The sequence below is a fragment of the Cyprinodon variegatus genome, unplaced genomic scaffold (assembly GCF_000732505.1).
Source record: "Cyprinodon variegatus isolate N-32 unplaced genomic scaffold, C_variegatus-1.0 Scaffold420, whole genome shotgun sequence".
Lineage (NCBI taxonomy): Eukaryota > Metazoa > Chordata > Actinopteri > Cyprinodontiformes > Cyprinodontidae > Cyprinodon > Cyprinodon variegatus.
In genome coordinates this window covers 198096-212583 of record NW_015150873.1, presented here as the reverse complement: position 1 = coordinate 212583, position 14488 = coordinate 198096, and the positions used below count along the sequence as shown (strand labels likewise).

Genomic DNA, 14488 nt, shown 5'->3' with positions numbered 1-14488 from the left:
ATGCTCAGATTAAAAAGTGGTTTGCCATTTCATCATTATCTGCAGTCGTTCTGAAATATTGAGGCAACAGATCCATCAACAAGCAGAAGCCTTTCACTGAATCCCTCTGAAACCTGAGTCTATCCCCCCTGTTTAAGGTTGGGTTTTCTCTCTTAACATAAATGGCTTCCTTCACACCCATTTCAAACCAGCTGTCTTCTTTGACCAAAATGTGAACATTCTGGTCCTCAAACAAATGTTTATTGTTCTTAAGGTATAGGTGGACAGCCAAGTCTTGTCCAGAGGAGGTAGCTCTACTGTGTTGGACCATGCGTCTGTGGAGAGGTTGTTTGGTTTCTCCAATATAAAGATCAGGGCATTTCTCACTGCATTGAAATGTCTACGCCACTCTGCTCATCTTAGGTCTAGGGGTTGTGTCCTTAAGATGCACTGGCCTCCGTCTAAGGGTCTTGTTTGGTTTGAAATGTACGGGGATTTTATGTTTGGGAGAAAATCCTCTTGAGTTTTTCAGACCTTTCAGCAACATATGAGATGGCAATGTTTTTGCCCTTAATCATCTGACCATTGTTCTGCTGCGTGTCTTTTGTTTTTTTAAACATTTTTGGAATGACTATGACCTGGATGACTGAGAATCTTAACCAGCAAATTAACTACTGATACATTTAATATGAGGTTTCAAGTTTATATTTCATTCAATAACAATTAAACAAAAAATCAATAATAATTCCCATATTAATGAAGTCTTTAAACATTTACTTCATTAAGCTGTATCTGGATTTCTATGTGATCTACATTTCTAACAGAAAAATTTTGGTTTTAGTCAGGGTTAAGGATTTAAAAGTGGCCTACAATTAATCTCCAACAAAATAACCATTTGTGTCATCTACAAATAATTCGACTTTCATATTCTCACAGACATTGCATATGCCATTTACTTATTATATAAGTAATAAGTGACTTAGGCCCCAACAATAACCCTTGAGGAACGCCACAAGCAATATCTAAACATACGGTGGTAAGATTTATTATCTGTACATATTGTTTTCTATGTTATAAATCATATTTCATCTATTTTAACAGCGCCACTAATCCCACAACTTTTAATTTCACTAACCAATAAATCGTGATTTATTATGTCAAATTGCTTTTTAATGTCAAGGAATAGTGTTAGGTTAAAAAATGTAGGTTTGTAAAAGAAGGACTGAGTACACACAGAAAGGGATTTTCAACAACAGCTTCTGCAGAAGGAGAAGAGAGCCGTACCCAACTCACTAACCCTCTCTCCCCCGGACCTCCTCTGCAGAGCGTTTTTATTAACAGAACATAACACATGGTTACACAACGGAGTATTGTTCTGACAGGACAATTGATCAGGTCATAAGACAGGATGCTCCACTGACTGAATCACAAGGCAGAGCTCTCCTCTTGAATGAATCACAAGACAGAGCGGTCTTCTGATTGAATCATAAGACAGAGTGAAGCATCTCATTTCTCCAATGTTTTATATGTACATACATTAATTTTATAATCATCATTGAAAAAAATAATAATTCAACGCCGTAGTTCAACACCCAGCACACCTTACAATTCACGGTTTATCGTAAATGATGCCAGTTGATCATCAAACAACTCATTTGATTTTGCGAACTTTGGCAGCAGAGAAATTGTTCTGTAATTGATGCAGTGATGTTTGCCACAGATTTTGTATAATAGAGATTCTTAAGCTATTTTATTGGACTTGCCATATTTGCTACATTTTGTTAGAATTTTATATGTTTTATGTTTTTAATGCAGTCAGTGGGCGCTGGTTATCTAATATAGAAATACAGTGTAAAGAAATGAATACGACAGACTTCTCTTAAGATGAACTTTTACAAAAATGTATGCTTAGTTTAAACCAAAAAATAATTCAAAATGGATATACCCCTAAGCAGCAATCCAGCAGCAATAAATACACAAATGATGAAGTAGGGTTTCTAAAACTTCTTGCTTTGGTTGCTGTTTTCCTCTGAGGTCATTAATTTGATGATAGAACAGAAGAAGCAATGCAGAAGGACTTATTTGCGTAATTATACACTGGTGCTGCAAGACATTTGTTTTTAATTTCCCAGACAAAAGGTCTCTCAAGTCATTACAGCTAGGTGTTCATGGACCCATTCTCAGTTCTTCAAGTTAAAGAGGCTATTAAAAAGGAGTTGGTTTTATAATTTAGTTTTAAAATCTGAATTAGACAGAGGGCAATTCATGGAAAGACTTGAAAATCACATTGTCTCTGAAAGTGTAACAGCTTGTTCCAGAAAAAAGCCCAAATGGTTATTTGGACGTCTTTGATGTCAAAGCTCACAAAAAGATAGCTTGTGAAATATCATCAGGAGTTTCAATCTGGCATAGAGTAATCAATTCAGCTCCAACTGCTTTGTTTGAAATTTGAACTGCAGTGTTTTCAGTAGGAAAATGCTCATTCAAAATGAAATCACGTCTGAGGTTGAATAAATGTCTCTTAGTCACTTCTCATTGCCAACAAAGCTGTTTGAATATTTCGTTTAAATAGATAAAACAAAACAGTGGTAGATGTGTGCATCATCATCGAAAGGTAAACTGTAAAATAAAAATACTCTGTATTTATTTTGGCAAATACCCTTTAAAGAGACCTAAGGCTGTGTTGTAACAGAGTGGATTCTGAACATTTAGCTGGATGTAAATGAATAAAGGTAATGAGTTCATCTGTTCAAACCTGCAAACATAAGCCCCAATATTAAAAAGTACTAAATGTCTCCATGCTGGTGTAGCTGATTAGTTTCATGTCATCTAAATAGCAGTTTTCTGAACTATGGTTTCTAAGCTTATGAGGGACATTTAACAAAAAAAGGGGATCTGTCTACTCTTAAACCTGCAGCAACAGACTTGCAATCTGGTGAGCATGCTACACATTTAAATCCAGCATCTGTTGGTAGGCGCTGAATCCACATAAATGTACCTGATGTTCTTCTCTTATATCAGCTTCTGTACTTCCATGTTGGATTATAATTTCAGCTTTTTAAACAAAGCTGCAAAGAGAAAACAGTTACAGTGATTTATTGAGACCTTGATGCTTTATAAATTTAAATTAATTTCAGTGTTGAGTAGCAGCAAAGAGGAATGTGATTTCTCTTTTTACTCCCACAGTTCAACATGGCATTGCTGAGTTTAACCCTGAAGAGTTTTTCATATTTTTTATTGTTTTACAAACTTATAATTTCTATTACACATATTGGTAAGAAAAGCCTCAACACAAAGAGTCATCAACCAATAATAAACTTAAAAATCATATCTTTAATCATATATTTGAATAATTTGTGATTTTTTTTACACTTTTGTATAGTTGTATGATTGAATTTCAAACATCTAAACATAAAAAACAAACTAAAAGTAGGAATCAAATACTCTCACAGAGCACTATAAAAAAAAATGAAAAGAGCTCAAAATTTACCTGGTTTATATTTTTTTGTAAAATGAGCACACTTGGTATTTTTTCATGCAATCTAATGAGTGTTGAGTGAATGAATAATCACAGAGAAACTGCAGTGGATAAATTAGTATTTCTTGCCAACTAACTGGAAGTCCTGATTCATCTTGCATTATTGCATCCAATTAATCATCCTTGCCTCCATTACCTGAACCCACAGAACCACAGCTTGGATAAAATCCTATTTTGTGGCTATGGCAGAAAATGATAATATCACTTATAAAATCTTAAGTGGGGCATCTTCCCTTTATTATGTTAAGTAGGAGGTCCCTGGTTTTTGAGATCAATATAATCCTCTAAATGGCTGCAATTTTACATGTTCTGTTTCACTCTTTTCTCATTACCTACTAAAATTTGACCCTCTTATTGATGAGAGTGTAAATAGACAGATCAATCTTTTTGAAATATGTTTTTAAAGGTGCAGACTGGTGCAGAGAAGTCGAGCCTGTATGGCTCCCGGTTAAAGAAATGAAATAAATAAATGAGAAATGCTAATTGCTATATTATTGCTCCAGGTAACATCTATTCTGTATGTCCTGTCTCACACACATTGATTTTGACTCACCTGAGTTAACTACCTATCTTCTAGACTACATATGCTTCTGCACATGTAATCACATCATATCTATTTGGCAGAGATCTAGGGGTTTTGTTTTTTATTTACTATAAGGAAGACAATTAATGCAAAAATATTCTGCCTTATCTGGGCAATACAAAACAAACTGGTATTCATACTGAAGAATAGGCTGATTACGCTACAAAAATTCATAACAAATAATTTAAAGGTAAATAGAAAGTAAATATCAAATTATAGACTAAGGTGATTGAAAGTCACTTGTAAAATAATGATACTTTGGGATAAATTGAAAACTCCACCTTGGCTTTCTTGCTTTTAGCTGTAAATGATTTCTAACTAAAATTATGATCTGCTTTTAAAGACAAATATCATCTTTGCCCAAAGAGGTTAACACAGATGTTTTACAATCACAAACAATTTGTCGCAACATTTTGTCATGTAATTAAGTGCATGACAAAAAACAATTTCATTTTAATCAGTTTTTGTGACAGATAAACACATTTTTAGGGATATAAACAATGGTTCTCATTTAAAAATAATTTAAAAAAATGAAAACATTTTTTAACCCATTTCAGGATTTCATCACAAAATAAATTATGAGGATAAAACGCCTTCAAAAGTCACCTTATTACAAAATATATCATGTGTTTAAATTCATCCTAGCATAAGTCTATCAAATATTCTGTGAAGGTCTCTGATGTTTGTTGGAGAACATTAAACAAACCAACAGCATCATGAAGTCCATGGAAACACAGAATACTACCCATAATTGATCAATATTTGTTTATTTTTAGAATCTTTTTGTAAAATTTGGAGTAACTGCAAGTGCTTATTAACAGAACTAAATAAATTATTAATGGAGCGCCGAGTGAATTTTGACCAGCAGGTGCACTGTGGAGCAGTGTCTGTAGATCTAAACAAAACTACATTAGCATATTGGCTCCACTTTTTATAATATTTTTGGTTCTTTATGTTTTCATGTCTGTCATACGAATAGCTGCTTGCAGAGTACTAATAAATCCTTGTGGCCTGGTTTAAAATGTACTTGAGCCACAGCACTGCTCTGTAGATTGCCCCAGATTGCTTAAGTGCAGACGAAACATGGAAGGTGGTCTGACCAGAATACACCAAAATTAGCCTTTTTCAAGATTAGCGATATAAACAAAATCCTATATGTGGCCAAAAACTTCAGATTGAAAACACATTTTTTAAAAGTGAGTGAAATACTATTTTAGAAAAGCAGAGTTACAGCTGTAACTGCTGTGGAAAGTGTTTTTTTCTACATCAGTTTGTGTGGGAGGAGGGCTAGATTGAAAAGACTGACACCAAGCACTCCATAGTTGTGCAGATGACGGACTTCGTAACTACACAGTGCTTGGTGTCAGTCTCGTCAGATGGAATCTATGTATTCAGAGATACATTTCAGCAGCCATTTTCATGCACTTATTGAAAGCTTTGGTTTCAGTCTTTGTCTTCTCATGGATGGATAGGTAATTATGGGCCACCTCTGTAGACAGTCATCTTTGTCAACAATGGCCGTTGCTTGCATTGTGAGGGAAATTCAAATATAATATTGTGCAACTAAATGGGATCATCCTGCAGCAGTGCTTCTGATATTGTCCATCTCTACTAAACAACCAACATAAAGGTGACATCTGATCCGTGGACCAATGGACACTTCTACATCATTTTAAAAAAAGGTCATAGGAATAATGCTCAGCACCAGAGAGATGAGATTAGGCAGAAAACAGGCAAAGTGAAATGCTTTGATGAAAAATAATGATATTTAGTCAAATTCTCCTGCAGCTGTTACAAAAATCTAATAGTGAAAACCCTCATAAACCCTGAAAATAATAACAGATTGTTAAAAAAAATAAAATAAAAATCAATCACTGGATATACTCAGTGTTTTATCTTTGTTTACTGGATCCTTGTCATAGTCAGCAAAGAGCCCAATCTGCACTTTATAGATTGTGAGTCTGCACTGATTATCCAGCTGATTGGTTAGAAACGGAGGACTGTGTGGGACAGATGCTCAGTCTTGTTTAGAGATATGCCAAACAAGCTACAAGGCAGACATTATGCAAATGTGTTTATGTAGATAAATTAAGAGAGTCAGACCTGGACAAAAATAAATTCCTGCAGTCTTTCTTTCCCACAGAAAAGATATCTCTCCTTAGTGTTTACTTTTGGTTATAACAATTTAGATTAGCTACCAGATCAAATGCAAAAAAAAAATAAAAAATAAAAAATAAGGTAAGCTTTTTATTTCTTCTCCATTTAATGGGGAAAACATCACTGCATATTGTTTTACATTTCCTTTGTTTTCTCTTTTTTTTTGGTGAAATTCATCCTTTTCACACAGTAGAATTCCAGTGGAAAACCTTAACTGATGAGTATCAATATCCAGCAATTTCTAATAATTTTTTTTTTTTTTTTTTTTCATTTTTTGCTCTGTTACCAGGCAGATCAGCAATGTGGACATTTTAAGATGATTCTCTACATTACTATAAATGGTCTCGAAGTTACCTTTTCAGCATTGATTCCATGGTTTTTTAAAGAACCTAAAGTGGACAGACAGTTTTATTTTAGACCTTTGCATTTGATATGGTTTTCATTATCTAAAAAGTATGCATCAACAGCTGTTTCTATGACAACATGTTGATAACATAAGATTGATAACACAAGTCTCCAAGCTCAAATATGTATTAGTATTGTTCCTAAAAATGTTCTTTCTAATGGACATTTCAAGCGAAACATATACAATTACACTGCCATACAACTTTGTTTACATTCAGAGCAGCCAGAAGAGTTATTTAATGCCTCTTGTTTTGGTGTTGGAAAGAAAAAAACATTAAAGACCAGCCTTTTTTGATTAATATCAAGGTGCTTTCCTTTTTCTGGTTTTCAAAGGTTTATATAATAAAACAAATTTTTCCTTGATGGCATCATTTTACTACATTCACATGCAATGAGCTAATAAAACATGTTTTGTTTTATTTTACATTGATTTGCACAGGATAAAACTCATATGTACACGTCAACTAAAATTTGCTCACATGCTTCTTAGCAACTAGTATCAGTCTTTTGTAGCCATTAACTAGCTTCTGAAAGATACTGCTTCCATATTTAACCACTCTGCTTAGCAGAATAATAATAAATCCACTTTTTCTCATCACGATCAAGAAGTCCAGTCTCTAGTCATGGTCTTAGCTTGGTGGTGTGGCTAAGATGGGAATTTGTGCTGATTTTCTGGTGCCTATCACTCTCTTTTGAACACATACAACATATTAAACAGCAGTAGAGTAGGGAATGTTGGACCTTAGTGGCCATTTAGGCTGCCTTACAGCAGAGAGCATTGTTGATTGGGCCAGAGAGTTAAAGTTTCTATGACGTTTCCCTTCTTCTCTGCTGGGCGGTTTTGCTGTTCAAGAGCTGGTCTGCAGGCTCATATTGCATATAAGCAGTGTTGTAAAAAGTACTGAAATCTCGGAGTCAAGTAAAAGTATAAGTACCTCTCCAAAATATAACTTTGGTAAAAGTCCAAGTCACTGACTGAAATGTTACTTGAGTAAAAGTCTTAAAGTATCTGAAATGACTTGTACTGAAGTATAAGAATTACTGTAAAAATAGATGTACTCAAGTAATGTAGTAAAAAGTATAAGTAAAAAGTAAGTGCAGTTTGAATGACATTTTTTAACATTTTGGTAAACTTTGAAGGTTAAATTCACTTAAAATAATATAAACAACCAAGTGTAGGATAAATTTAGACTGGCTTTGCAAAACAGGCGTATCCTATTGGTGTTGATGGACAAGCCCAGGCAAGACCCAACTTTGTAGTCAGTAGGTGAGGTCAAAACACTTGCCTTTCTCTCGCTCGTTTTTTTTTTTTTTTACTTAGTAACTAAACCAAACATTGAAAATGTATCAGAGTAAAAGTATGCAATTAAGTTTGTAAATGTAGTGAAGTAAAAGTGAAAGTTGTCAAAAAAAATGTATACTCTTGGAAAGTATAAAGTACTCCAAAATATACTAAAGTACAGTAGTGAAGTATTTTTACTTCGTTACTATACAACACTGCATATAAGGATGTGGTAGCAATTGTCTTTGGGCTGTGGACTGCTGATCCTGCAAACCTACCCCATGTGTTGGAGAGCAATTATTAGGTGCCTGGTGCTTCCAGGGGGCAAGTTTACCAAACATAACACACATCACTGCAACCATATGCAAAAATTATGTCTTTAATGAACAGATTCAAATAAAACTTTTTGATATTATCTTGATATTTATACAAACATTTTTTTAAAGCTGAACTGCCCTGGCACAAATAAAAAAACAATTCAATTCTATCTATAAAGTATGCCTGAAAGACCAAAACAGGATGCAGACAGAGATCAGCAAACAAATGGGTCATTGCAACGCTGACGCTGTATATCTGTTTGTTTGAGGTGGAGTCAAACATTTTTAAGATATTACTCCTATAACATAATTTTTGTATGAATGTACCTGTGCCATTGGTTTTAAAACAGAATCCCAGCATACCACTATTATTAGGTTTTGAAGACTTTTATCCAATCTAAATTTGTGGCATTCTGCGTGTCCAACTGGGCTGTTGATGTAACTACGCATTTTAGTTAAGCTGGAAGACGTTCATTTTGGAGCAGTTTGTTCGTTTCTGACCAGAAATTTTCCAGTCAAACAAGTGTTGAACAGATTTCATTGTGGATACTGACATTGATACTATAGCATCTTCCGGTGCATGATTAACATGAGTGCGGTTGGTTTCTGGTTTGGTTTTGAACATTGTGAACCATCTTTGCATACGAGGGTGATGAGCTTGGAGAGAAGACTTTAACTTAGACAGTTTAGGTGTTCAGTACAGTTATAACAAGCACACTTCAAATTAATTTGGACTCAACAAAACAGGCCAAGATTTAGCTTATTTTTTAAAGACCAAGACTCAAACCATACTGAAGATTTATGAACTTTGCTTGAAGGTCGGGTTCCGGCCAGGAAACTAACCCCCTTCACCGATTCTGACTGAATGAGTGGTCAAAAAGGCAGCCAAGATTATGGCTGTAAAAAAACAAGAAGTTTAAAAAGAACTTTCCAAAAGACATTTAATCAAGTATTAGTATGGCTTTATGTTTATAGTTGATTTATATTGTAGAATTTTGAGATGGGGGAAAAAAATAATAAATGCAAACTTGTTTTTTTTCTGTCTGCTTAAAGCTGAACTGTGTTATCATTCCAATCTGAGAAAGGAGCAGATCAAATAAATCATTAAAAAGTCGTAATTGATTATATGCATGCCCAAAATGATTGGATTTAAACTTCTCTACAACACTTCAAGAGACAATAATTCACATTTAGGAGTTCAGTGGAGTCATAATAGGAATTACTTCCCTTTTATACAATTTTTGCCAATCAAATATACCTTGAATACCTTTATAGAACTTGGGTTTATGGTTGAAAATATTTCTGATAAAAGTACTCATGCCCGCTGAAATGTCTACACAATTTGTCAAGTTAAAATCTCAAAGACTCGAAGAATATTTTCCCCATCTTTTACCAAACAGCACAATCAGATGAGATCAACTGTATCTTTGAACGTTAATTTTCAAGACTGATCGGTTTATGACTTAACTTTGATCTAAGCTTTGCAGCTGTACGTTTAGGGTCGCAGTCCCTCTGGAAAGTGAACCTCTGCCCCAGTCTTAAATCTATTTCAGTCACTGTTTTCCTTTCTTGTTCTTCGTTACCAAAAAAAAACCATATTTGTCAGTGTCAATTCATGTCCTATTAACAGCTTGTCCAACCTGAATAGTGGAACTTTTCAAATACTTTCTCGTGATTTCCTTGTTTGGCCTTTCAGTTTAGGTATATGTCATTGTCTTGCTGAAGCCATACTCTTAATTTTCAGATAATGGATTATACAGCGCTCTGAGATGTTCAAAACCTGAGATATTGATTCATAACTTAACAGAGGTTTAACAGAAGAGAGTTTAAAAGCCATTTGCAGTGCATTTTTTCTATGAGTTTTCTTCTAGGGTTGTCAATTAAATATAGTAATGCAAAGGTCCACCAAACCTTCCTGATTTCTTTGTAATAAACTAATGTGTTGGTTTTACATATGAAATGGAAATCAAAATGTTAAGATTTTATATAAGGAATAGAAAGTGCAAAGCACTATAAACAGATATCAGTATTCTAGAGTAGAATTTTAACTGTAAATATAAATGAACACAATTGTAAATAAAAAAAAAAACGTACAGGCACCCTTCATGATTTATGCTATATGTTTGTTTTATGTAAATATTCAAGATTTTCAACAACTTTAACATTAGACAAAGATCACCCTAGCTTGCACATACTGGAGTCTTAAAATTAAGCAGTTTTCTTATAAGAGGGGGAAAAAAATCCTATTGCACATGGCCATAAAAATTACCAAGTGCGCTGTGATAAATCTTCAGGGTGGCCACAAAACGGTCCACAGTATGAGTCCAATGAACCTTAGTCCTCTCTTGCCTTAGTTAATGTCAGGAAGAGACTAGGGCCCACATGGCAGAGTTCCCAGATGAAAAGCACAGCTGAGTAGAAGGAACATAAATGCCTGAGGAAAATCTTAATCATAAAACTTTTGGAAAATATCTTTCGGACTGATGACAAAGATAGATCTTTTTTAAAGGTGAGTGTGTTCAGGTAACTGCATTTCAGAAAAAAACATACGTAGTAATGTGATGGATTGGGTGGGGGGGGGTTTGACACCTCAATATCTGAAATATAAATTGTTTTAAATAGAAGTCTGAATTTTGCTGTCAAATAAAACAAAATACTCAAGGAGCTCCTCTTATGCTAGAAGCATTCGTATGAACAAATTTGTTGTAAATCATTGAGTGATTTAGGATAAAATGTTACATTCGAAACGTTTCTTCTATTTCTAAACATCTCTCAGGTATGAGCAAATTTGAGTGCGTAAGACTTGGCGTAGGAGTCTTGCGCAGTCAGTTGTTATCCAAACCTAGTTTTTCACTAAATGACTACATGTGTTTTTTTTAGAGGTCCATTTGATAATGACAGAACTATCCGTCACAAAACCTGCAGCTGGCATGTCAGTATCCAGGGTTTAATTTGTTGTCATTTCGTCAAAAGAAAGAACAATCAATGAGGGCAGATCAAACTATTAACATCTGGAGCAGAAAATTCAGCATTGGTGCTTGAAACGCTCATGTCTTAGTCTAAAGGTAAAACATGCGTTGAGTTTACTTCTGGGCACAATCTTGAATTTATCATTACACAAAACTATTAAAAGTAAAAGTGATATTTTGTTTTCCTAGTCTCAGTGTGGAAGGTTTTGGTCTGTCTGAATTTAAGAACTTAGTTTGAACATTTTTATGTTGAATGAGAGAGATGGAGAGTGCGATGAGGGGATGGCAGTATGCAGACATGGTGAACATGTTTATGTATATCAGAAGATTTTTCCAGAATATTGCTTTGCGTTGGTTAATGGACAAGTCTTTCACACCATTTTAAGATCAAATTTTTTTGTTTCCATTTTTACTTCTGTTACAATGCAACCACAGCATTTGCAGCTAATTTATTCCCCACTGATTGGTTTTACACAGATTTACAAGTCTTGCTCTCTTTACAGTTCTTATGAACATGCAATCGCTTACACAAAGGTGGACTGCATCAGGTATGCAAGGATCATGTATGATCATTAACTGAGGAAAAAAAGTTGGCAGAATCTGATGTATATTCAGAAGAGCCCACAGTAGGATACAAAAATGTTGCTCAAGGCCCAATGTCTCAAAACAAACCAGAACGTTCACATTACACAGAAAAGGAACAAAAGACAACTTGGAATTGGTCCACTTAAAGTCCTTACCCGGATTTGAATAATCTAAAATTTAAATGGAAGTCAATTTTTCTTAAAATAAGTGACTTTTTTCTTGTAATAATCAGGTAAGTCAGATACTTCGCCAATAGAATAAGACAATGCACATTTAAAATAAGAAAAAAACAATTGCATTCAATTATTTCAAGTGCATAACATCGAATTGGCTTTTTTTGAGAGCAAAAATACTCATTCAAATGGAAGACTATCATTTACTTATCAAATGAAGAGTTAATAAAAGTTATTCTAAACATTTATTTTCAGATAGTTTTTGCCGTGCTAAACTGTTAGGATATTAAACAGACCCATCATCCTAAAACTCAGGTAAGTGGCTGATTAATACAGTTCCTCTACTATGTCAATATAAATACTCCAGTAATTCCACATATTTGATTGCAGATATCGCTGCTAATTTTCGTCAAAGGTTTAGGGGCGAACAGTGACACAGGGCCATATAGGTTGAAACATTAAAAAAGGAAATCACAAAGGAGACAAACCCCTTTTCTCATCGCTGTTTATAGTCTAAGCTTAAATAAAGATCTGGGAAGTTAAAGAACACTCAGCTGGGAGGATCATTGATCTCCTGTATCACATTGATCTCTCACCAAGACATACAGTACAGATTGGTAAACTTTCCTTGAAGAAATGGAAGGAGCCAATTGTCTCACAAAAGGCTGAAGTCTGAGTGAAAAAAATACATGTTTAGATACTGTAAAACAGAGATTAATGAACCTTATGGTGGACGAGTGATGAGATGTCCCCTATGTCAATACCATGAAGATTCAGACAGATAAGGTGACTTCAGCTTTGATGCATTCTATGGATCTCTCCCAAAGAGTAGGCTGTGCAAGATTGATGACATCGCTCCATGCTTCACTGCTAGGCAAACTGAAGCTTTCAGGGAAAACAATTTAGTCATGTCACTTAGATTTCACCAAAAAGTTACAGTGCAGCTTATAATACGAATGAAAAAGTGCAAGAGAAAAGGACTTTCTGGAAATAGGAGTGCAGGGTGAAAGGCTTTTCCTCTGTTCCTATTAAAATCTACTGATATGTGTGTGTCTGCTTTATCTGAGCAGGATCGCAGCAGTCGGACCGCCATGTGTCTGACTGCAGGCTAGCTCTGTTTTCAATCAGGGTCGGCTCCCAGACGAGTTCCTGCCAACTCTCCTGTGCACGCACACATAAACACTCCCTCCTGTGTTTAAGAGTTTACACTCTTGCCTTGTCCTAATTTGGGGTTTCCACAACCTTTGCATTTCTTGAATTAAACTGACCTCGGTTTCTTCTTGTTCAATGAAAACAATCAATCTGAAAGTCGCAAATTATCTGCAAACTTTTAAATTGCAAATGACATTGGAAATGTGTACTGCATGGCTCCGTGGCAAAGATTAAAAACACGTGAGAGACTTTGGAGATGGAGGTCAGAGATTAGCAAATAGATGGACATTTGATGAGAGAAAGAACATGGAAATGTGCCTTTTGGAAAAATCCTTAGTGTTCCAGCTGTTTTATTTGGGTATAGGCTGCAAATTACAGTGGAATAAACTATGGATTAAGTGGAGGGAAAAAGATACTTCTGTGAAATAAAACTCCAACAGTAAGCTTTTTCAGAGCAAGAAAAGCTGTAGTTAGAAAGATAATTAGATTGAAGCAAATTTATATAAATGAATAATGTTGAAGTTTAACTCTGACAATTAAACCTACAGCAACTACAAAGTAATTCTACTTGAAATACTGATTTTACAGCCATTGTCTTTCTGAATAAACATGATAAAATACAAAAACAGCTCAATACTGAACACATGAAAACAAAATATGATAAAATACTATAAAATTTATTACACAAAATCAGAGTAAACAGCAACATCTGAAAGTTAAAGAAATGCTTGTCATGTGCCCATTGTTTCAATTTAATGAAAACTTTCCATCTCCACGACATCATCTAAAAGTAACACTTTACATCATCTAACACTAAGTCACCACACACTTCTTCATGTTTTACGCCTTCGCTTGGCTGTACCAGGTGATTTTTCAGCATTACTGCCTCTGGAGCTGGACGGTCGCTTCTGGACTGGAGACTTCACTATGTCTCTGTGAATGAACACAATTGGAGGGTTAGGTTTTCTTTTTCTTCATAAAATGTAACACTTGTATATATGTAACACACACATATACATTTATACAAATACATATGTAAAAATAATGTTGCTTTTGATGCATTTTAATTAAACTTAATGCTTACAATTTCGGCTGAAAGTGTGAAACCCACCATATGCCACTGCATCAAAGCACAGAAAAAAAACAAAAACGAAAAGATCCCATCACAATACAACCCCAAGCCCTTTTAGCCATAGCCCTATGTTGCACATTCCCATGATGGTCCCACTTCCTTGTTGCATGTGGGGGTAGTGTATATAACGAGGGGTAGCGGGTATGAATCTAGCCCTTAAAGTGAGAAATTTCAGATGCTGGCTTGCCGGGAAGGACCAGAAACAATCTCACAGAA

General features: G+C 34.8%; 1 protein-coding gene across 2 annotated transcripts in view; it reads right to left on the bottom strand.

Annotated features, from left to right (window-relative positions):
• Positions 1 to 8449: 8449 nt before the first annotated feature.
• The window catches only part of rad18 (RAD18, E3 ubiquitin protein ligase), a 49901-nt gene continuing 43862 nt past the window's right edge, over positions 8450 to 14488 (bottom strand). For both annotated transcript variants that reach the window (XM_015388337.1, XM_015388338.1), the window contains one exon: positions 8450 to 14073. In XM_015388337.1, coding sequence (XP_015243823.1) covers positions 13974 to 14073 — 100 coding nt within the window. In that variant the 3' untranslated portion in view covers positions 8450 to 13973. The remainder of the gene's footprint in view (positions 14074 to 14488) is intronic.